This window comes from Argentina anserina, chromosome 7 (assembly GCF_933775445.1).
Source record: "Argentina anserina chromosome 7, drPotAnse1.1, whole genome shotgun sequence".
Classification (NCBI taxonomy): domain Eukaryota; kingdom Viridiplantae; phylum Streptophyta; class Magnoliopsida; order Rosales; family Rosaceae; genus Argentina; species Argentina anserina.
The window spans coordinates 11157056-11182984 of NC_065878.1; the positions used below are offsets into that span (position 1 = coordinate 11157056).

A 25929-nucleotide genomic window follows, 5' to 3' on the forward strand; every position below is an offset into this window, starting at 1 on the left:
AAGAGATAAAATGTAAAAGGTAAAAGGTAAAAGGTAAAAAGTCACAATATTACTATATTAGGCATGGTGTGATAAACGAGTATAAAAAATATCAAATTGAAAAGACCCCACGAACAAAAAAACCCAAATAAAGAAATTGAGCATAATTGTAGTCTTGGAGATTAGGTTCTACTCCCCCTCACACCTTCTCTCTGCTTTGTTCTGCTCTTGCGGCTAGGGTTTATCTCTTTCCCTCTCTCTCTGTCTCTCAAGCCCCAAAAGCATCAATCTTTCAGATCGATTTCAGTCCCTTAACTCTTTAAAGCCCCAACGTATCAATGGAGTTGTTATTGAGCTAGGTAGTCAGAATCTCAGGAAGGATATTTTGGGTATTTTAGGTGAGAACATGGCGAGCCTCAACCCCTTTGATTTGTTGGGCGACGATGACGCCGAGGACCCATCGCTGCTCGTGGCCGCTCAGCAACAGAAGCTTGCTGCCGCCGGGCCCAAGAAAGCCCAGCCCACCAAGCCCGGCGTGGATACCAAGCCGGCCAAGCTGCCTTCCAAGCCTGCACCTCCTACTCAGGCTGGTGAGTTCTTCTCTTGAGGCTATTGGGATTCTTTAATATGCTGCGAGTTGTTGTGATTGGGTTCTTGTTGATTGAAAGCTTGTGTCTTTGAGATTTGAGTTTTGTTGTTGTGGTTTTCCAATGAAATATATGGTGGACTTTGTATTTCTTTTGGTAAATTTGAATAGTGAGATTCTGCAATTCATTTGAGATATTTAATGAACATTTGAATGAGATGATGTTCCTGCTTTAGTTTGATTGTAAGATGCTCTTGAAGATAACTGGTTAACACTTGTTTTGATTGTTCTTGTCCTTACTGTTTTGTTAAACACTTGGTTTTCACTTTCACCAAGTTATATATCTTCGGAAAAAAGGGTCTCCTTTTTTTTTTTATCTTAATGAAACTGTGTTTCGTGAAAAGTTTTTATTTGGAGTTTAATTGGCTTACTAATTGGATATTGCTTTCTTTTGGTGCAGTGAGGGAATCAAAGAATGAAGCTAGTCGAGGTGGCCGTGGTGGTGGACGTGGATATGGATACGGGCGTGGCCGTGGTGGCGGCGGCTACAATCGTGATTCAGCCAATAATGAGAACAACAGTGGGTACAATCGGGACTCAGTCCCTGCTGGTCAGGGTGCTTTCGAGGATGCACCTAAAAGGCGGTTCTCTGGTGGAGACGGTGATGGAAGGCCATCTGAAAGGCGTGGTTATGGGGGAGATGGTGAGGGGAAAACTACTGAAAGGCGCAGCTATGGTGGACCTCGTGGCTCTTACCATGGTGGCCGCCATGGTGGCTTTGGTAATGGTGAAGTTGGTGATGAGGAGCGCCCGCGGAGAAACTTTGATCGTCGTAGTGGGACTGGACGCGGGTATATATTATTTAGCTATTCATTTTAGAATATGCTACATCTGTAATGTATTCAACGTACAATAAATTCACCACATTTCTTATTCTGTGCCCAGAAATGAACTCAAACGCCAAGGTTCTGGTCGTGGAAACTGGGGATCACAAACTGATGAACTTCCTGAGTAAGTATTCTTGGATTATCTTTATTCTTATTTTCTTAGACCTCTTTCCATAACCTCCTTTCATTTGGTTCTTTATGTGCTTTAGTTGTTGTTAGTTTGTGCTTATTATTTGGTTTTCATCTCTTAATACTTAGGGTGACTGAAGAGGGAGTCGATGCAACTGAACAGAATCTGGGTGATGAGAAGCCTGGGGGGGAGGTGGATGCTGCAGATGGCAGCAAAGATACTACTGCTAAGGAACCCGAAGAAAAGGAACCTGAGGAGAAGGTGAGTTATCAAAGTCAACATATATCCTGAATTACTATCTGGTGGTTTTATAACTGGATAGTTACCTTTAATATTAGAAATACTAAAACCCTATGGTATACGGATACATACTCTGCACCAGATAATAAGATTCATCATTTACTAGTTAAAATGATACTAGAATTCATAATTAGATTGCTATTTGTTGAAGTGATTAAAAATGCATGTATCTATACAGTCTATCAATTGTATTGCTGGAGGAATTTTCCTTCTGCTGAAGATGTTTCTAGCAGGAACTTTTATAGTTTATTTACAACTATCTCTATTGAATGTGTTGATACAACACAGAGATTCTGATTCCAGTTTCTTATTTTGCATTCTTGAATAGGAAATGACACTTGAGGAGTATGAGAAGGTGCTTGAGGAGAAAAGGAAGGCCCTGCAGGCACTCAAGACTGAAGAGAGAAAGGTTGATACTAAGGAATTTGAATCTCTGCAACAGCTTTCAAACAAGAAAGGAAATGATGATATCTTCATTAAATTGGTGAGATGTCGATCTCCTAGTTCATCTTATGAACTTGTTATCAACTTATCGTCTAACAGTGCTACCTGGATTTTTACTTTGTAGGGATCTGATAAAGACAAGAAGAAAGAATCTGCTGAGAAGGAAGAAAAGGCCAAAAAGGTTCCACTGCTAACGATATCTGTAATTGATACTCTATTCATTTGTTTTGATTCTGTGGATTTTTAGGTACTCTAGCGAAGTAATTTTGTTACAACTGCAAGTGGAGATGTACAATTGCAACCCAGTTCAACCATATTTCACCTGGGTTAATTGCGTTTTGTTCAAAACATTGTATTTTGCTACTTTTTTGGTTACTATTGTTATCATTGAGTGATCTTAATCTGATCATTATGACAGTTTATTTGGTATAGGAAAATATACTTGAAACGTCAGGACAAATTTTCTTTTTGAAATCTGAAAGTGATAAAATCTTACATTTGTGGTTCCTTGTCATATTTCTACTTGAAGTTTTTATTGTCATAACATTGGGTTTTAAGTTGCTTGAAATGCTTGTGCTATGTTTATGTCTTTTTTACTATATTACGGCAATATAGATGTTTTGTAGTATCAACATTGCTGTCCATCCAATTGATGATATATGCTATTAAGCTTGTAGTATTGGCTATGGTATCTTCTTACCTTGCAGAGTTTTCCACTTTTTCTTATCCTGGTTGCTTCTAAATTTCTATACTGTATTTTATTTCAGTCCGTCAGCATCAATGAGTTTTTGAAGCCAGCTGAAGGAGAAAGGTTCTCTTACCCATCTCGTGGTCGTGGCCGTGGTGGTCGTGCCTCCAAAGGCGGGCCTAGCAGCAACTACTCACAAAGCAGCGTGAAAGCCCCACCAATTGAAGATCCTTTTCAGTTTCCAACTTTGGGTGGCAAGTAAGGTAGTGAGGGACCTTCAGTCCTGATGACATTTGATTTTTGGGTTCATTTCTTTCTGTTGAAGTTCATTGGATTTTCTCTGTTAAAAAAAATTTATGACTTAATTTTTAGTTTTATTTCCCCCTTTATGCTTGTTTTTGTGACGTGGGTAAAATATGAAATTGACTTATTTGTAGACTAGTTTATTCTTTTCTTTAAATGGATACCTGTCTACTTATTTGCAGAATTTTGTTTGATTTTCATGTAAAATCATTGTTGGATGAGTTGGTGTCGGCTTTATCAGACAAGGTTTTTGAGCAGAGAGCATAAGATTTGATTAACAGAATACATCACTCGACTGTATATAAAGTTATAAACCATCACTAGAATAGGGACAGCAATATTCGGATCTGTAGCAAGTTTATTACCTCTCCGGTAAAGAGCTCTAGGTGACTTCTACGGTTCTACCTCTTGACCTGATGTGTCGCAAAACTGGTTGATTTCATTAATATGTGGTACTTTTGGACGATGCCCACCCCCTCCTATGGACTACAAGTCCGTTGGAAATCTTGTTTGTAGTTGTGTTTGTAGTTTAGTAACGGAAAATTCTATTATGCAGTGTTGCACAATATGCAAAATGTTTTGTGTATGAAAAAAAAAGTCAATTAAAAATTTGACTTCAAGATGTCATGAGGCATATAAGATTTTAAAAGTTTAAATTTAAATAGTAATGATTATGTGTTGCATGGTGTGCAGCGCTGCACTATAGACAAATCGGTTTAGTAATCATTCGACATAGGCATTAACAAGTGTAAGACTTCCCAAAAATAGTAGTCCTTCATGTGAGATAATAAATCTTCATCATATCTAGGGCCAACGCAAATGCATGGGTGTGAGGGTGAAGAAAACCAATGTGGTACCTTTTGCACTTTCCCAATGAAACTAAGCCTTCTATGGTAGGGAGAAGGTGAAAAAAAACCCGAAGTTCTTTTTCATCATTTCTATCAAAATGTCGGTCAATATTATTCGGTATGTATAATCAAGATAACACACTTCTAGGGTCTAAACAAAACTAGCAAATATAATTACGACTCACCTATTTTTTTAGAATCGTGTATAACACTTTAAATAACAGGTCTAAGACGATGTAGAAGAAAGATTAAAGTGAATCAACCACACCAACTTGAACTTGTCCTTAAATTTTAAAAAAAATAATAATAATAATCCAGCACAGTAGAGATAGGTTGCCCCATCTCTGCCATCATCTCGACTGGTTTAACCTCCACTACACTACTAAAAGGAAGGCCCACATCAATCGCATATACCCAACCCCAAGTTCAAGACCAACAAGCCCAAACTAAAAATGATTTGGATGCCCTCTCTAACACATTGGCGTCGTTGTTCAACGCACCACCACCGTCGAATCCCAACTTAGGCAAACTCAGTCCTAACTACATCTTTGGCAATCCCATCGCCTCCACCAATACTGATGTTGCCTTACAAGCCTCATAGTGCAGTTAAGATCGATCCAACAATCGGTTGTATCTTGGGTCCACATCAGTCGGAGAAGCCGCCAGATCTGAAATCTTCAAATCACCCTCCGCCAAATAAACACAACCAATCACACTGTCACAACGTTGCCAAGCCCAAAATGTACAATCCCAACCGTTATCATCAAAACAATCCAACTAGAGATTCAAAAAAACCATGTCAGTTGACAACGGAGTGAGGAGTATAGACCTTGGGGCCCGTCCTAATCCATTTAGTTTCACCACAACTACGACGTAGTTGGGTAGGTTTCCTGCCAGAAGACGGGTTTGCAACATCTCCCTCAAACAACGTTGACGACGACCGTAGGGTTTTTCTCTAGAGGAAAAGAGAGTCATTTATTTTCTCTAGTTTCACTTTTATTGGAGCTTATTAGTAAGTTCATATATAGATGAAAATGATCCTAAAAATATACATATAGATGAAAATGACAACTTATCCATATAATAAAGAGGGAAGAAAATTGACGATGACCTCAATAATTTTATTCACAAATTTGACCTCCACAAAAGATCATAAATATTTTCAACACGCTACCAATAGAGCAAATTGTTTTATTATTTATCGATATGAAATGAAAATAGTAAACATGACATTAGCCCATATAAATAAGGAATTACAGAAGATAGGACACTCACCGTCTCTCTCTCTTGCGGCTAGGGTTTATCTATCTCTCTCTCTCTCTCTCTCTCAAACCTCAAAAGCATCCATCTTTCAGATCGATTTCAGTCCCTTAACTCTTTAAAGCCCCAACGTATCAATGGAGTTGTTATTGAGCTAGGTAGTCAGAGTCTCAGGAAGGATATTTGGGTATTTGCGGTGAGAGCATGGCGAGCCTCAACCCCTTTGATTTGTTGGGCGACGATGACGCCGAGGACCCATCGCTGCTTGTGGCCGCTCAGCAACAGAAGCTTGCTGCCGCCGGGCCCAAGAAGGCCCAGCCCACCAAGCCCGGCGTAGATACCAAGCCGGCTAAGCTGCCTTCCAAGCCTGCACCTCCTACTCAGGCTGGTGAGTTCTTCTCTTGAGGCTTTTGGGATTCTTTAATATGCTGCGAGTTGTTGTGATTGGGTTCTTTGTTGATTTCAAGCTTGTGTCTTTGAGATTTGAGTTTTGTTGTTGTGGTTTTTCCAATGCAATATACGGTGGTAAATTTGGATTGTGAGATTCTGCGCTTCATTTGAGATATTTAATGCACTGTGCATTTAAACATTTGAATGAGATTATGTTCCTTTTACTGTGATTGTAAGAAGCTCTTGAAGATAACTGGTTAAACACTTGTTTTGATTGTTCTTATTCTTACTGTTTTGTTATTTCAGCATTTGGTTTGTATGTCATACATGGTTTGTATATCTTCGGGAAAAGGGTCTCCTCTTTTTTTTCTCCTTAATGGCAATTACTAGTTGTGGTGAAACTGTGTTTCTTGAAAATTGTCTTACTAGTTGGATATTGCTTTCTTTTTGTGCAGTGAGGGAATCAAAGAACGAAGCTAGTCGAGGTGGCCGTGGTGGTGGACGTGGATATGGATACGGTCGTGGCCGTGGTGGCGGCGGCTACAATCGTGATTCAGCCAATAATGAGAACAACAGTGGGTACAACCGGGACTCAGTCCCTGCCGGTCAGGGTGCTTTTGAGGATTCACCTAAAAGGCGGTTCTCTGGTGGAGACGGTGATGGAAAGCCATCTGAAAGGCGTGGGTATGGGGGAGATGGTGATGGGAAAACTACTGAAAGGCGCAGCTATGGTGGGCCCCGTGGCTCTTACCATGGTGGCCACCGTGGTGGCTTTGGTGATGGTGAAGTTGGTGATGAGGAGCGCCTGCGGAGAAACTTTGATCGTCGTAGTGGGACTGGACGCGGGTATATATTATTTTAGCTATTCATTTAGAGTATGCTACATCTGAAATGTATTTAACGTGCAATAAATTCACCACCTCTCTTATTCGGTGCACAGAAATGAACTCAAACGCGAAGGTTCTGGTCGTGGAAACTGGGGATCACAAACTGATGAACTTCCTGAGTATGCATTCTTAAATTATCTTTTTTTTTAGACCTCTGTCTATAACCTCCTTTCATTTGGTTCTTTATGTGCTTTAGTTTTTGTTAGTTTGTGCTTATTATTTGGTTTTCATCTCTTAATACTTAGGGTGACTGAAGAGGGAGTCGATGCAACTGAAAAGAATCTGAGTGCTGAGAAACCTGTGGAGGAGGTGGATGCAGCAGATGGCAGAAAATATACTACTGCTAAGGAACCCGAAGAAAAGGAACCTGACGAGAAGGTGAGTTATCAAAGTCAACTTATATCCTGAATTACTATCTGGTGGTTTTATACCTGGATAGTTACCTTTAATATTAGAAATACTAAAACCCTGTGGTATACAGATACATACTCTGCACCAGAGAATAAGATTCATCATGTACTAGTTAAAATGATACTAGAATTCATAATTAGATTGCTATTTGTTGAAGTGATTAAAAATGCATGTATCTATACAGTCTATCAATTGTATTGCTGGAGGATTTTTCCTTCTGCTGCAGATGTTTCTGGCAGGCACTCTTGTATAGTTTATTTACAACTATCTCTAGTGAATGCATTGATACAACACAGAGGTTCTGATTCCAGTTTTTACTGCATTGTTGAATAGGAAATGACACTTGAGGAGTATGAGAAGGTGCTTGAGGAGAAAAGGAAGGCCCTGCAGGCACTCAAGACTGAAGAGAGAAAGGTTGATACTAAGGAATTTGAATCTCTGCAACAGCTTTCAAACAAGAAAGGAAATGATGATATCTTCATTAAATTGGTGAGATGTCGCTCTCCTAGTTTATCTAATGAACTTGCCATCAACTTACACTCTAACAGTGCTACCTGGATTTTTCCTTTACAGGGATCCGATAAGGACAAGAAGAAAGAATCTGCTGAGAAGGAAGAAAAGGCCAAAAAGGTACTACTGCTGACGATATCTGTAATTGATTCGCTCTATTCATTTGTTTTGATTCTGTGAATTTTTAGGAAGTCTTGCGAAGTAATTTTGTTAGTTGAACCTTATTTCACCTGGGTTGATGGTGTTTTGTGCAAAACATTGTCCTGCATTTTTGTTTACTATTGTTATCATTGAGTGATCTTAATCTGATCATTATGACAATTTATTTGGTATAGGAACATATACTTGATTGTCAGGACAAATTTTCTTTTTGAAAACTAAAAGTGATAAAATTTTACATTTGTGGTTTCTTGTTGTATTTCTTCTGGTTGAAGGTTTTATCGTCATTCCATTGGGTTTTATGTTCTTGTGGTATGTGTTTGTCTTTTTTACTATATTACTGGAATTTAAATGTCTCGTAGTATCAACATTTGATGATATATGCTATTAAGCTTGTAGTGTTGGCTGTGGTATTTTCTTACCTTGCTGAGTTTTCCACTTTTTCTTATCCTAGTTGCTTTTAAATTGTTTCAGTCCGTCAGCATCAATGAGTTTTTGAAGCCAGCTGAAGGAGAAAGGTTCTCTTACCCATCTCGTGGTCGTGACCGTGGTGGTCGTGCCTCAAAAGGAGGGCCTAGCAGCAACTACTCACGAAGCAGCGTGAAAGCGCCACCAATTGAAGATCCTTTTCAGTTTCCAACTTTGGGTGGCAACTAAGATAGAGTGAGGGACCTTCAGTCCTGATGACATTTGATGTTTGGCTTCATTTCTTTATGTTAAAGCAGGAAATTGGCTAGAATAATTGGATTTCCTGTTTTAATTTTTGTGAGAAAATTACTTATTTTTAGTCTGTTCATACGTTCCCATGTAGTTTTATTACCACCCACCCCCATGGTGCTTGTTTTTGTGACATTTCGGTCATATGAAATGACTTATTTGTAGACTAATATTTTTTCTTTAAAGTTTAAATGGATACTTGTTTGCATAATTATGATTGATTTAAAATGTTAAATCTTTGTCGGATTATTTGGCATCGTCGTTTTTATCAGTTTCCCAATGTGGGGGTGAAGAAAACCAATGTGGTACCTTTTGCAGTTTCCCAATGGAACTAAAGCCTTCCAAGGAATTAAACTAAGCCTTCTAAGGTGGGGAGAAGGTGAAAAAAGTGTATTGTGACAAAAAAAAACTCGAAAAAATCTTTTTCGTCCCTTACCCTCAAGCACAAATTGATTAGGACTTGCGAGCTTTGGAATAAGTCACATGGTAAATTGCGTTGTGTTCCCTCGCAGTAATGCAGTATAATGATATTCCCTTCGGATTGAACTCTTGAAAAAACTAGCAATTTCTTCAGCTTGCTGATACTTGAAGCTGCTCTTATCCCATTAAAGATCTTGAAATCATTATAATCCTTATTCTACTACATCATAGGTGTCACAAGTTTAGTAACTTGGCTTGGAAGTGCCTCGATCTTACTTTTTCTAATGTCCAAATAAGTTTATAAAGACACCATTTAAATTCTGGGAGCCCCCTAATTGCAAGTTGCAGTAACTGTCAGATTCAAATACCTCGCGTTAAAATATTACCGTAGATCATTTGGTAGTTTATCAAGTGGGCATATCCGCCACATCTAGAGCCCTTAATAATATAAATCCATAAGCCAATGTGTCCGAGAAAGACAATGGTATTCTCCCGGTGCCAAACACTAAAAAGGTATGAAGCATTTGACATAGCTCGGAATGATTTCATTTATGTTGCTTCAATGCTTTGAATCGACAAATAACGGGCTCCAATTTCTTCCACTACTTCTTTCCCAATATAGAGATTATACCACCGCACAAAGATTAATTTTCTCTTTCCGACTCCCGCAGAAGAATGTGCATCTCAAATGCCCATGGCCTTCCAGTTTCGTTCTTCTTACAACTGGTAAACTTGTAGTCTTGCTGCATGCTACGAAAACGACTTCCAATGGATAGTTTTCTGAAACTACTTGCAAAGTACGTGACCTCTTTGACATGCTCTTCAAAATTTGTGGTGGAGTGTCTAGGTTTGCCTCTTGCAATTATAGTTGTTTTGAGAGGTCTTATCACTCTCATGTCTTCCAAAATGTCAACCACAGAGTGGAGAAATATCTATAACAACTTAAAGTCCCTTGTTAGGTGATATGAAGAGCCTTTTATTTGTTTCTTATTCACAATCCTCTAGAAATCTCAAGATTAGGTAAGAGAATAATGTGCGTGTCTTCTTTCCGTCTCCTGAATCCTTATAAGCTTCCAAACGTACGGTTTATCTAGGAGTGGTGTATTAAATTATTTAAATATATACTTGAAGAATATAGCCAAATAAATTATTTTTTTACTGGAATACTACAATGAGTTTTCCGTGAGTCACATCCATATGAAATTGTGCAGTCAATAACGACTACTCAAATAATTGATATTAACAAGAGTTGGATATAAAAATTGTCAAATTTGGAAGCACACACAATTGTGAGGGAATTTTAGACACAAGTCTCCTTCACCGTTGCCTCAAGGCCGGCAGTTCTCACGGTCAGTCCGAAGTCGCTACTCAATTGAAAATAAATCAATAACTAAGAAGATCCAAGTCGATCACTCCTCTTCTTCAGTTCTTCCATGTCACTGCTTTAGAGGGTGGCAGTAAGGATTTCGATCATTTAGTTGAATTATTAAGGTACCTTCCATACTATAAAGTACGATTTATGTTCCATTGCAGCAAGTACATATGCATTTTTGCTACATCATGCTCCATTGCCATCTCAACACTTTTCTTTTCTTTTCTTTTCCTCCGAACAAAATCTTAGATCATAGGGGTAGGACTAGGGGTGGGCATAAACCAAATTAAACAAGAAAAACCAACCGAACCGAACCGAAGAGATGTAATTTAGAAAATAAAGAAAACCGAACTGAAATCGGTTTAAACGGTTTGAAAATGATTTACGTGATCAAACCAACCGATTTAAAACCGAACCGACTAAATTTAATTTAATGATTTAAAAAATAATAAATAATGGGTATTAGTACAAAAAAACAAAACAAAACATAACATAGAAGGTTATCTAGCGCAGTTGGTAGAGCGCATAGTTGTTATATTCTAGGTCAGAAGTTTGAATCCCAACATTGATATTTGATGTTTTATTGAAAATATATATCAAAATAAGAATAAATATAATCTTTACATAGTTATTAGTGAGAAGTGTGTGTGATGTATCAATTTGTGGCATCATCTTTGGGAAGGAGTTCGAGTCCCACCTCTTGAAAAATTTTAAAAAATTTACATATGAGGTGTGAACCGAAACCGAACCAAATTTCAGTTAAACCGATTGTTTCAGTTCAGACTAATTCGATTCGGTGAATACTTTGAGTTTCTAAAAACCGATCAAAATGGTTCGGTTTCGGTTTAGGCCAAAAACCGGATCAAACCGATATATGCCCAGCCCTAGGCAGGGCCAATCCTGTGTTCATGGAGGCTCAAGGCGAAAAAGATTTGAGGCCCCAAAAATAAATGTTTGAAGAATATAAAAAAACTTAATTGTTCATTGTTAAAAGTTGAAATATGGACAATTCTAAAATCCATATAAACAAAGACGAAGTAAATTCATTATTCTAAGCATATCAATGCCTATGAAGTCTTATTTTCAATTAATTACGATTTTATTATATTATCTTAATTAAAATAGAGAAGGAAAAATACCTAAAATATATATATATATATAATACAAAATAAAGAGCTACAAAAATCTTATATCTTATGCCTTAAATTAATATAATAAAAAAATTGTAATAAGAAAGAGAAAGACGGGTGAATATTGCATGATTCATGCATAATTTAAAAAAAATCATTCTTAACTAAAAACAAATTAAAGCATACGAAAATTTTTGTTGAGGTCCCCAAAAAATTGGGCCCTAGACTTGTGCCTAATCTGTCTTGCCTCAGGCCGGCAGTGCATAGGAGACAGCAAGTTCGCGTGTCAACTACATGAGTAAGTAGTTGATCGAGGCCATGAACATTTTCGCATATAGCCTAACCTGCTGCATCTCTAGTTACTATACATTCCAATTTTACTCCAAACTTCCACTTACATCACTGGCCACGTGTACATACGTAAATTCATATGTCGAAAATGTTTTAACGTCATAATATGGGGACAGATCTAGCGTCGTAATCTCACGTGATATGTCATGTCATGTCAGTAATTACGATAATCACAAAATATTATTTTTGAATGAAAATACAATATTATCCTTATTAATCCAACGGCTCTAGATTATTATAAAAAAATTATAGTTTTTTAATCATTTATTTTTTCAAAATGTAATTGTCACGACCCCGAAATTTCAAGTATGAAACTCGAATTTAAAGCCATGAAAAACTCTAAAACAATCTCAATAAATCAAAATTATCTTATCATCACATCGGATCATTACTGAGTTCATGGTACAACTCAGTCGAATTGATTATTACAAACCAAATTTATAATTCAAGCATTATATCAAATGGAAGTGTAAAAATCCTCTCAATCCTCACCACAAAATAAAATAAGGCAACTTCGAAGTCTTCAGAATTGTCTGTCGATTCTGCTAATCCACACCTGCGGAACTATCCCCTACACCATCAAATAGGTTGATAGAAGCACTTTGTGCGACGTTCTTAACATGTTTTTACCTCTATTTGTACTTTGTTTAGCCCTTATTGTTGTACTATTGAGTCATTGAGTCGTAATAAGAGTCTTGGGCGGTATTGGATGTATTTTTGTGCTTACATGAGTTAAAAAAGCATAATTGGTCTAGAGTCCTAGTTTGACTAGGAATCCTTATTAGGTTTTGAAACTAATTATCTCTTACTTATGATTTTATTTTCTTATTTTCAGATTGGATTGAAGAGATAATTAAAGAAAAAAAGATGGAGCCAAGTCATGCAACAATTAAATAGAAGATGATCATTAAAGGCATAAAACATGACATGTTTTAGGGATTAAAGCATGACATGTTTTAGGGATTAAAGCATGACATATTTTAGAGATTAAAGCATGACATGTTTTAGGGATTAAAGCATGGCATTATTATAGGAAGAAAGAAGCAATTTCAAACTCTCCATCTTTCCTCTATATATACATGGCTTCACCTCTCAAATATCATCACTTCTCATTAGCATTCAAGAACCAAAACTCTACCAAAACACCACCATAAACTTCCCTCACAAATTAGCCAAGCCGTCCACCCCAAAACCATCATCATCTCCACCGAGTTTCACCATTGAAGACACACCTTCAAGGTTCCTACAACGTGTGATTCTCGCAACTCATCTCCATGGCTTCGTCTATTTGTGTTAATCTACAATTCTTTGTCTATGAAGATTGTAAGTTGTTGTTTATGTGGAAATATTGGTTTTGTATTTGTTTTAAATTTCAGTTGTATTTGATATTTTTTTAGACTATGCCAAATCTATGTTCTTATAATTAATGAGTTTGTATTTCTATTGTTGTGTTCTAATCATCTTTCTCATATTTTTAGATAATTTTCAGATATGTGCATATGAATTTAGTGGTTGGATGCAATCCCTAAGATTGTGTTTGAGTGCTAGATTCATCAACCATATTGACACAAATCGAATCATGCCCTAAGTAGGTTCGGTTTGTGTTGATTAAAAGTGGTAAAAATTCTGGAAATTTGCATGTGAAACCATGGTGGGTGACGTCACACATGAAACATGTCTCCAACAAAGATTTGGTGCTTAAATGTAATCTTGTTTGATTTCTACTCTAAGTGTCATTGAATTCGATTGCATGCAAATTTAGATTAGGCCCTAAGTCAATCTAAATGTTAATTGAAATCTTGCACGATTAGATGATCCCCTAAGGCTCTAATTGTATTGGTGTCTAAAAAGTATGTAATTGGTCGAATTAGAATGCATGATAGGTTCGAACTTGTAATTATGTGGTGTAATGGTAAATTTGGTTTAAGTTTGTTAAAGAGAAGTCGATCATGTAAATAGTAATTTAGGTTTTATTTTAGTAGTTAATAATCAATCTCAAAACCCCCCAATTATTTGTTAACACTAAAAGTTTAGAGTTCCCTTCAATTCCCCGGAAAGAACGATCCCTGCTTATTCTATACTAACGATGATGTTTTACAGGGTTTATTATAGACGTTTTAACCAAAACGCTCTATCATAGGTGCACCGGGATTGCAAAATACAAACTCGGTAAGTTTTGCAGCTCGTATGAGTAAACCACAAAATAACATGCATAATAATACGAGAGTAAATATTGAAACATTCAATTATAAATGTACTCATGAGTCAAATGACGGCCCATCTGGTTGTCCAATAATATCTGAAAATATAAGGGCTCATGACAAATCAGGCAACCTATCTGTTTACCCAATTACATTTATAATACGGGTACTCATGAGACCCGAGTACTCATCCGTTACCCCTCATTCAGTACACCGACGGGCATTGGGCAACCCATCTATCACCCAATAATCCCAAAAATATAGGTACTCATAAGCCGGTAATCCATCTGTTACCTCTCATGCCAGTACACCGGCAGACAAACTAGAGCTCTAACTGTATCGTAACTGTCGCCCGGCAAAGGCTAGGTTCCGACATGCCAACACGTCTGAAGACAACAAAAACGTTTTAACATAACTCAAGTTAAAACCACATACAAAACAATCATCACATGTTATTGTACACAATCAAGTGACATGCTCGAATAAATAAATATCAATTCTATAAATAAACTTATTTGCAAACGGAAATATGAGAGTATATAATATAGCAATCCATATATATGTATCGATTTTACAATTTATACACATACACAACCCACTATATCATATACATATCATAGTTCAATCTTTTTAAGAAAACAGTGGCAGCGCGTGGGGCCCACGCGCCACTTCTAAAACCAGCGCGTAGCTCGCCACCGCCACCCAAAACTCAACCATTTTCTCTCCTCATCCCCTCCACGGCCTCCTGCCGCCCCTGCACTACTCCACTTGCGCTCACACGCCGCTCCCCACCTCCGGCCACAACCACCAAATCAACAAGCATTCAACATAGAAAATCAAGAGCAAGAGCTGGAGAACACAACCATACTTTCCCCTTGTCCAGGACCGGCCGGAAACAACTGCAATCGCCGCTGTGAAGTCTCGAATCGAGGGGGAGAGGTCAACGGCGTTGCAGCTCGATTCGAGCCTCACCGCCGATGGAATCACGTCGAGGGGTGAGAGAGGGAGCTCGACAACGTGCCTCCGAGCTCCTGCGACGCCGGTGACGTCGCGATCGACGGATCCGAGGTTGTGCTTCAACGGTGCTGCTCGATCTCCATCACCACCGGTCGACGCGTCGTGGCCGTGCGGTCTCAAAGACACCGGCGGTGTCGAGCACGATGGCCGGTGGAGGGAGATCGCCGGCAGAGAGAGAGAGAGGGAAGGAGAGAGGGTCGGGGAGAGAGAGAGAAGAGAGAGAAAGGGGGCTGCGGGGTGAGGGTTTCCGAAATTGGGAACCCTAGCTCCAAAAATTTCCCTTTTATACCCTTTTTCAAAATCAGAAACTAACTTCCGTCGTTAATAACTTTCACGTACGACGTCCGATTAGAACGCGTGACATGTCCACGAAATTGTATCGACGAGCTCTACAACTTTCTTGAAGGAAGTTTTCGGAAAGAGTGACGGAGTAAAAGTCGACTCCCGCGTTGCGGAAACGTAACGTTTTTCCAATTTAGATTTCTGAAGACGGTTTCGTTTTCGATTTGACGACGTTGCGAAATGACACAATGCGGTTTATTAATTTTACAGACTTTATTAAATTCTAAGATTTCAAATAATTTGATCCCGAAAAATCGGGTCATTACATTAATAAAAAATACGATATATACAAAATATGCTTGAAATATATACATATATATATATATATATTTGTGTGTGTGTGTGTGTTTGTGTGCGCGCGGGTGAGATATATATTTTCAATAGATATATATATATATTGTGCATATGTGTGTGGAGTGCCTAATAATAATTATATTAATTACTTATAGTCATTAATTAATCGTGAATGTAAATTAATTAAATAAGAAAATCATGAATCTTGACGTATTTGTCACTAGAAATATTACCATGGACATAATTGTATTAAATATGGTATTAATTAAGATATGTATACTCTATGTCACGACCCCGAATTTCGAATAATAAAACTTCGAATTCGAAGCCATGAAAACTCTAAAACAATCTCAAATATATTGAAATCATCTACTCATAACAGTGTATTGAAACTGAGTCCACATCATGACTCAGTCGACTTGAATAATACACAACCAATGGAAATGTAAAATTCACTCAATCCTCACCACAAACAGCAGAAAGAAAATCTTCGACAATCTTCAGTGAAAACCCTCTAATTCTGCTAATCCACACATGCAGAATTATCCCCAACACCATCGAATAGGTGCACCGGGATTGTAAACACAAACCCGGTAAGCTTTGCAGCTCGTATGAGTAAAACAACAATATAACTCGTGTATAAATACAAAAGAAAAATACTGAAAACATTTAATTATAAATATACTCATGAGTCATTGGACGACCTATCTGGTTGTCCAATAATATCTGAAAATATAAGTGCTCATGAGAAATCGGTCAACCCATCTATTACCCCTCATGAAGTACTCAAGAGACTAAGTACTCATATGTTACCCCTCATGAAGTACGCCGCCAGACATTAGGCAACCACTTGCTACCCAATATCCAAAAATATGGGTACTCATAAGCCGGTAACCCATCTGTTACCTCTCATGCCAGTACACCGACAGACATACTAGAGCTCTAACTGTATCGTAACTTTCGCCAGGCCAAGACTAGGTTCTGACATGGCAACACGTCCGAAGACTGGTCCGAATACAGAAAACACATCCGAAGACAGAAAAATACGTCCGAAGACATAACACACGTCCGAAAAAAAAAACGTTTTAACAAAACTCAATGCTAAAACCATGTACAATAACAATCCACCCATGTTATTGTACTACAACAAGCGACTCTTGCTCAAATAAAATAAATATAGTTGTCACAGAATAATTCATTTGGAAATAAGAACGTAACAATATATAATATAGCAACCCATATATATGTATCGTAATTACCATTTTATACACATACACAACTCACATTCACCAGAGTCCATAATCACAAAAAACCTTTTCAAAATCATTTATTAAAATAGTGTTTCACTTACCCATGAACCGTAGACGATCAAGTTCATGTAATTTAAACCAAAACATATTTTTAAAATAATTTTTATAAATTAGTGATGCAACGACTATGGTGACAACTCAAACTAAATTCAATAATCATATTACTACTTCGATCATGATGATCATTGTGAGGTTTACTCATCTTATTTCCTACGTGCAACTTCCACGACACTAAAAGTAGTTTCCTCACTCGTTTCGTCAGTCACCTAATAGCATGATAAAATGCTTAGAAAATGATACGTAAAATATCAGGTGACGATTTTCAGTACAGCTAAATGTTGTTCTTAAAACATTGCGGTTGTGTTTACTGTTTTACTAAACACTGTTCAAATGTACAGTTCAGTAAACATTGTTCAATTTTACTGTTTATAGGAAACCGTTCACAAAGTACTGTTCACAACTACTATTCATAGTACTATTCATGAAACTGTTCACCGACCACCACCAATGACCACTAAATTTCACCACCACAATCTAAATGACATTCCTAACAACTTTCTAGTTCACAACAAAGTCTAAATCAAAGCTTAAAACCTCCAATTTCATAATTTCTGAAAAATCCCAAATCAAGAACCCTATAATTGAAATTTCTTGGTTCGAGTCTTACATTTCGATTTAGCTCAAATCCTTTGCAGGGGTTGTTGACGATGTTGAGAGAAGCAATTTGAGACCGGTGGTGAAACCTTTACTCGCAGGAGATCGCCGAAAAATTGAATAACTCAACCGGGTCACCGACGAGTAATCGGGTCGACTTTCGGGCTTCGATGCGTGAAAACCAGCGTGCTACTCCACGATCCAGCACCACAGGGAGGCGCGCAAGGAGGAGACGAAGCTATCTGGGTTGGCTTGGTCGCCTGAAACCGCCAGAGTCGGCCGGAAAAGTTGGGTCGGGTCGGAAGGAAATTTTCACTTCTAAAGGCGTGGGTGCAGAAAATGGGGTTATGACACTAACTAATATTATTTATTATATAAAATTATACTTTATATATATATATACTATAAAAGTTAATAAATCAAGCTTAATTAATAAACAGACCGAACTAGCTCACGAGTTAAACGAGTCGAATAAGCCAAATAGTTGTTGTTCAAACTCGGCTCATTTAACTTTATAATTTCGAGTCGAATAAGCTAAAAACGAGCTGAACACGAGCAACTCGAGGTTACTTATAACCCTATTTTTATTCTATATACATAGCCTCTTAACGTGCACTACGCGCTTGTTAATGACAAAGTGAAAAAGTTGACCATGTGAAGTGAAAATTTGACTATCGGAAGAGAGACATATACCCTTGTTTGTTTTGGATAAATATGTTGTCTTGTTCACGTAAATATGTTCATCATTTCCTCATTGCGTGGTCTGATTATGAAAAATATGACCTTAAAGGTTCCTAGATCTCACCCCGCAATATCGTGCCGCAAGAGAGATATCTGCAAGCACAGAAAATCTGGTGTCATGCAGGAGCTTAACGTTCATTGAACTCTCGCAAACTAGCATATCCATGATCCATGTGCTCGATCTTATCCCTATATATACTTGTAAACAGAAAGCTAGCTTTTCTTTCTCTAGTCCCTAGCCATTCATGATATAAGCAATAATATATACCAACAACAAAAACCCCTGCATATTCGATCAGGTCAATCGAAAACAACTTGACATAAAACGGTACTGATAATCAAACCCCCATACATGCATGTCATCAACTCATCAAGTATGGCCAAAAGTTCAGATAGTTACGAGAATGAATCTAGGATCAACTTGCATGTTCATAAACAAAAACATATACTGCCAGCAATATGTGTACACAAATTTTATTTCAGGCTACTTTTGTTGAAATTTGACTCGAACTTTTACAAGATAAACGCAAGTTGGAACCTAGCTAAGCTTCAATGAATATATTAGATATTAGAGGATTGTCTTTTTTATCTGATTCCAATGAATCCACTACTCAATTGATTCCAAACTATGCGCATGACTGTCCATTTATATATATTCATATATACAGTGAATATTCAGCTATAGATGTATCATATATTCATATATGAACTTGCATTTGGAATTAATTTGGAAACCTTGAACGTCTAAGTTAAAACAAGTCCACAGACCATACAAGCGGTTTTGCATCGGAACTCGATGAGTTTAATTTTCTATAAAAAAAACATGATGCAATTACAAGAAAGGCTGTTTTCTATCACACAGTGACGAAGCCAAATAATACCAGGGGCAGTATTAGTATTCAGTAGAAGGATAAAATAAGTAAGAAACTAAGAATGGTACCAGGGGATGACATCATTTGAGGTTTTATAAACCGACTTGTGCAAGGCATGTGGTATGGTGCCACCGAGACTAATAAGCGGTTTCAGGATAAGTAAAATCTTAGTTTTTACAGAGAAATGAAACATCAGCACTTAATCGTAGTATATATGAGAGAGGCAGTTGTAGTAGTATTCAACTATTCATCACTACCGTGGATCCTTCCTAACCCTGAAAATCTTTCTGTTCTTGTGTAAATTGCACACACATTGTCTTTTCCTCGATGGGATATTGTAGACCCATTGAACTATCAGTGGATCCTTCTTGATTAGCATGGTGGTGCATGGATCATTGATTGGATTAAGATAGCTCGATAGAGAAGGAGAGCTATATATACACATAACTATAGCAATGTTCGAGAATTCTCATCCATCGAAAATTGATGGAGTATACTTACTTCGATCGCCTTGCAGAGATCTCCTTCGTAACTTAACAAGCTTCTTACACAAGGCAAATTTTTGCTGCAAAGTCAAGTGCATCATGCGAATCCAAAGCCTCCGCTGAATCATGTGGATTATATCAATCAAAGGTAAACTGTTTTCCGAAGCTTGCCTGAACGAGCGCATTTTACGTACTATGCATTGATCTTAATTTGGGATGAAAACTGAGTTTAAGTTTACTCTTGATTTATTTATTTGAATATAACAAGCCTTTTTCTCTCCTTCGAAAGTCTTTCCAACTAACTAACTTCTACTTCGATCTGTTTTGATCTGTCTCAATGGCTATAAGTAAATTTTCGATCGAAGTTGTTCAATAACTTATTTTTACGATATTGAAAAAATGAATAAATTGTACCGTTTAATTTATGTAAAATTTTACGGCTATAAGGTCCTCATCGGAAGCTCTCCTTTTATGGCTATTCGATCTTCATTTGAATTTGTATGTAATGTAGTTATGAGACTTACGTTTTACAAAATTTCACCAGCTGTGCATACAAATTTTCACAACAAATATAATATGGAAAATATTCTTTTAAAAATTCTTGATTTTTTTAAATGCATGTCTACCTCAACTTTACCATTTTGGGGTTAATTAATTTTAACTTTCTGAATCGTTTTGAAGTATTTTCAACATATTAGAAACGTATCTACTCGATCTCATGTTCATAGCTAATGATCGAGGGCACTTTTCCAAACGTCTTAGATCAAAATTTTATTACGAATAAGAGCTTCTTTTTTTCTTTCTTTTTTTTTTATTTTTAGTGAAGAATAAGAGCAGTTTCTGTGGTGAAATTTGAAAGAATTTTTTTCTCATATTTTTTAGCTTTCATCTGCATTTTTCGGAATGACCGGCCTGCCTTCTTGTGAATGTCAATAAGTAGTCCTTTCGGTAAAAACATTGTCAATGTACAGTTTCAATTCCATCTTTCTTTCGATTCATATATATATACTTGCGCATGAGGAATTGAGAATACATATCTTTTCTGTTCTCCTTCTTTGGTTGCAAATCTTACTAGTTATCTGGTCGTATCTAAACCAGAATGAAAATACTTTTTTATTTTGTTTCCTGTTAATGAGCAATACTCGTATGAATCAAACAAAAACCGACATATATATGGCACGTTTACATACGTTCAACATGCATGTACGTACGCACTTGCTCACATGGCCGTACACATACGTATATATATAGCTGATTGAAATATAATTTCTATGGACCATGGTTGATATATGATTCTTCAGTCCCGATACATGCATGTATTTATATAGCATATATACGAGAACCCTGATGCGAAAGAAATGATGTAGAAATGTAGAATAGGGAATTGGAAGGAGTAAGTACGTGGTTCTCAAGTTTGTCGAATGACAATTACATTTGCGAATTTTGATTATGAAAAAAGTGTGAGTTCCCAGGGAGCGTGTTACTCTTGTTTGTTTTGTATATGTTATTAATTGTTTTTTTAGACAAGTATAGAGAGCTTTTATTCATATCACTTAAATTGGCACATAAATCTCTTTGATGAGTGGACCTCTAATTTACTTTTATAATATAGTAAAATGTTATTTAGACCTCTATATTTTTCCCAATATGTCCATAGTCTAATTAAATCTCCTTTAATTTTTGAATATTTGACAATGATATTTTTTTATTCAATATGTCCTTAAATTTTGTCGAGATTCAAAGCATGTTTAATTGTTGTAATAATATATCATCAAATATATTTATCTCCAAGTTCTTGAACCCCATCATTGATCATGACATGCGGTGAAACCGATAAACTCACTGTAATTAGAAACTAAAAACCACACAAATATATTTCAACCAAAACTATAATATCACTAGAACTCGATATAATATTCTTAACTGTAGAAATACATAGTTATACTATATATCAATTTAGTATTACTAAAAACGAAATCATACCTTCTTGTACGAAGACTGTAAAATGATGTTTTGCTCAACAATAAAATCTCAAATATCTTCCATGTTGTATCACTCGTATGTTGGGAAGAATTTTTTTTTTCTCCTGAATCTTTAAGGTCGTGGAAGTTGAGAGTTGAGACTCAATTTATTTTATTTATTTTAATTTATATTTGTACTCTTAATGTCTTTTTTCTCATTTCACATGCGTTGAATTTTTCAATATTAATATGAAAAAGAAAAAAAAAGGTGTAGGTGCCAATTTATGAGGTATGAATGTAATCATATGTTATTAGATTTGGTTTCACGCTTTCTCTATAAATGCATGAAGTTCACATTCGAATTTTCCTCCTTAGAACAAACGTATCAATTTTGATAAATAAATGATTTTTTTTTTTTGCGATGAAAGAACAATTATCATCTGTCAATATGAATATATGATGGAGAAGAGTGATCATACGTCAACTAGTCAATACGCACGATGGGTGATTTTCGCTTCTAGAGTACTATTATTAACTTTTTATGACGCACTTAATTGTTGTCTACAGTTTTTCGATGATAGAGGGTAGATCGAATGCTAGAACTGTCCACATCCAAATCATCCACATTTAGGGTCGATTACCCCATGGTATATCCTACCTGATCGAGGAATAATATTGGCATCCCTAGAGGGATTGAGACATATTTATTGTTTTAAATGGTAACTTTTTGTTGTTACAATATCAAGTTCATCGCCAAAAAAATTGAAGTTGATCAACTGATTGCATTGACATGATTGAAAGTCACCTGGATAATTTTGCCCTAGTTACTTCTATAATTTTAAGCCAGAAGTCAGGTGAATTAGCATAGAAAGCGCTAACAACATAAAAGAGAAAGAATAAAACGATATAAACGTTACTTTTTAAAGAAGGATGAGAATAAGATGATGTAACTGTTGGGCTGTTTTTCCTCTTTCTGTGTTTGTTGTTCGTTTTGAATTAGCTGGGAAGAGAGTTGATATAGAAGTTTTGTTCTTTAGTTTATATGTATTTTTTCTTTCAGCGATCGAGAATTTTATATTATTGGGTTGTTCTATACAATTACAGACAATCTTGAACAAGAGAGGACCGATAATGATAGTTAAAGGGCTCCATCACTAACTGTATGTTTGGATAGCCTTAATTTCCCTGGAATTTAAATAAAAGTTGGTATTTCCTTCTTTTAAAGTTATCTGTTTGGATTAAAATTTTGTGAAATTTATGTGGAAAATAAATTAGAGAATTTAAGATAGAATCCAAATTGCCTTAATTTTTGTTATTTTAAAAATTCTACTAATTCAAACAATGAAATTCTTAATTAATAGAATTTAAATTTAGTAAATTTTAATTTCTATGATTTTAAATTATATGAAAACTTTAAATTACAATATCCAAACACCTACACCGTAAGAGTTTTCTTTCATTTTTTTCATCATTAATTATGAGATATCACTTCCGTTTTGCCATTTCAGTAAAAACAGTCTTTGTTATGGGGGGTAGCAGATGGACTTTTGACTTTGTTTCTCATCTGGATACTATCTCGAATGACAATTTCATACTTCTTTCCATCCATCACATACTCGATCACCACGTAGAGTTATCAAAACGTTTTCCTGCTCTCGAAAGGAATAGAAATCTGTGGCTTTGTTGGAATAACGTCTCTCGAGTTATATAATTACATATATTGGTAGTTTTTGAGATTCTTAAACACTTTACTTAACGATGAGTGTTAATTCGGTACCACAATCATACATGACATATATACGTCACATTGTCTCATCAACAATTAAAATTATATAAAAATATCATTTTAAATTAAAAAACAATTATATCCTTTTTAATCCAAAGGTTATAAATTATTATAAAAATATTTTTATTCTTTTTATCATTTCTTCTTTTTCATCACAATAATGTTTCTAAAATACAATTTAAAAAATTAAAATTTACGAAAATATGCTTGAAATATGTGTATGCATGCATGGAATATATATATATATATATATATATATATAAATATATATAGATAAAATATATTTATTTTTAAATTTCAGACGATGTAAGGTAACTATAATATTTATATTTAGATGAAATTTTTGATAAAATTCTTTTGTTTTTTTTTCTGAAATTGAATATTTTTTTGTCAGGGTATAATCGATTTAAGAGGATATATAAGGTAACAAATGTTATTTTTCCTAGAATATACATATCTTAATTAACACCATATTTAATATAATTATGTATATGGTAATCTTTCTAGTGACAAATATATCAAGATTCATGACTTTCTTATTTACATTTACGATTAATTAATGACTATAATTAATTAATATAATTACTATATAGACATTTCACACACACACACACACACACATATATATATATATATATAGTCTCTATCCAGAGTGAAGTTCCAATTTTGGCACATTTTTCGGTCAATTTTTTTCACCATAAGCGATTCAATATTTAAGTATGTTATTCAAAATCATCTCTACAAAGTTTCATCCAATTTGACAATGATTTGAGCTTTTAAAATTGAGATTTACACGAACAGTTCATATTGAACAGTTTTAATTCATTCATTGATTTAATCTAATTTCAATACCTTAACAATGTCCGAATTAGATGAAATTTTGTAGAGATGATATTGAATAACATACCTAAATATTGAATCGCTTATGGTTAAAAACATTTACCGAAAAGTGTGCCAAAATTGGAACTTCACTCTGTAATTTCAGAGTAAAGCTTCACTCTGAATAGAGACTATATATATATATATATATATATATATATATCTCACCCGCGCGCACATATATATATATATATATATATATATCTGTTCTAGAAGAATTACTATTCTACAGTTGTGTGTGTCTTAGCCTTATTAGGTTTCATGTTAGAGATAGATTCGCATCTCTGTAATAGATTAGGACTCCGAATCCTACGAGATTGTGGTTATGTAATGCCTATATATAGACTCCATTATCATCAATAAAGAGTTACGTTATGTTCCACTACGTCGTTATTATTATCGTTTCGTTCTTCCTCAAACACATTATCATACACTTTGTTCTAAAGTGTATGAGCGACGAGGCCACCAGAAAAAATTAACCTCAGCCCTGAATTTTTTTTCCGGCAATCTCTTTTTTTTTAGAATCGCCCGGATCTAGAGAAGACACCAACAAAATTATTTTCGGAAGAGAAAATAGAGAACAATCATAAATCGGAATTACTGTGAGCACCCAGGAATTTGCTCTGGGCACCCCATCTTCGATCGTCCCCACGCCGGCGACCTTCTGCCATGCCGCTCTGACCTACGCATCGCTACCCAAATGCGCAACGAACGACGACATAGCATAGAGAAACCCAGAGCGTCATCGGCGCCTCCCTCATCCCCGCATCTGACTCAGACGACGTCTAGACCCGGCGGGACATCTCCGCAGACCTGTGTCTGCCCAGCATCGACGACCCTCTTCCAACATCTTCCCGACCTTTGTGTCCTCCCCGCCTGGCATCGCCACTCTTGCCATGTCCGTCCACCCGATCGACACCCCATGCTGGCAGATCCGACGTCCAGTTTTGCTAGACCCGACACTGTCAAAATTCGGTGAAGACATCTAGACATCAAGATCGACCAACCCGGTTCGACCCGGCGTCGCTTGCATCCTTCAACCTTCGTCGACCCTAGTCCGGCCTCCTCGGCACTCCGATGTGCATTCGATCTTCAACAGCAGCCGACCCGGATCCAAACCGGTTTTGCCCGATTTAAAAAATAGCTGGCCCGCCTTAGATTTGGGCCTCTGGCATGCCAAGCTCAGTAACCCTTTAACTCTATTTTTTTCCTTTTCGTTTTTCCTATTGATTTATTACATCGTTTGTTTGCATGTTTAGTTTCTAACTATGTTCACATGATCGTATAGGAAAAATAATCAATTGTCATACTTTTGGGATGACATGCATGTCGGATATGGACGTTACTCAAGAGCAATTTTTGTCATCCGTACGATGATCAAAAAAGAATTCATCAAGCAGCTTCCAGCATGAAGATCGATTTGCAGAACAATTTAATTATATGTGGTCTATTTGGCAGACCAACAAGTATGTTTTTCTTAAAGTTGTTGCTTTTGAACACACACACACACACACACACACACATATATATATATTATCGGGCGCTATTAGCCTTCTTCATGTCTATTTTCTGGTCTTTCTTATAACGTGATATGAGCACTTTGTGCGATGTTCTT

The 25929-nt window shown here is 36.3% G+C and overlaps 1 protein-coding gene across 9 annotated transcripts in view; it reads left to right on the forward strand.

The window, feature by feature from the left end:
- The first annotated feature begins 196 nt into the window (after nt 1-196).
- Nucleotides 197-25929, forward strand: part of LOC126803036 (RGG repeats nuclear RNA binding protein A) — a 64788-nt gene continuing 39055 nt past the window's right edge. The window contains exons 1-7 of one of the 9 annotated variants that reach the window (XM_050530782.1): nt 197-569; nt 6271-6661; nt 6756-6821; nt 6948-7080; nt 7447-7602; nt 7687-7743; nt 8257-8710. In XM_050530782.1, coding sequence (XP_050386739.1) covers nt 386-569; nt 6271-6661; nt 6756-6821; nt 6948-7080; nt 7447-7602; nt 7687-7743; nt 8257-8439 — 1170 coding nt within the window. In that variant the 5' untranslated portion in view covers nt 197-385 and the 3' untranslated portion in view covers nt 8440-8710. Of the gene's footprint in view, nt 570-1025; nt 1417-1510; nt 1577-1710; nt 1844-2210; nt 2367-2450; nt 2508-3093; nt 3502-5448; nt 5814-6270; nt 6662-6755; nt 6822-6947; nt 7081-7446; nt 7603-7686; nt 7744-8256; nt 8711-25929 lie in introns of those variants that run through there. The other 8 variants (XM_050530776.1, XM_050530777.1, XM_050530783.1 and 5 more) reach the window with 8 other exon arrangements.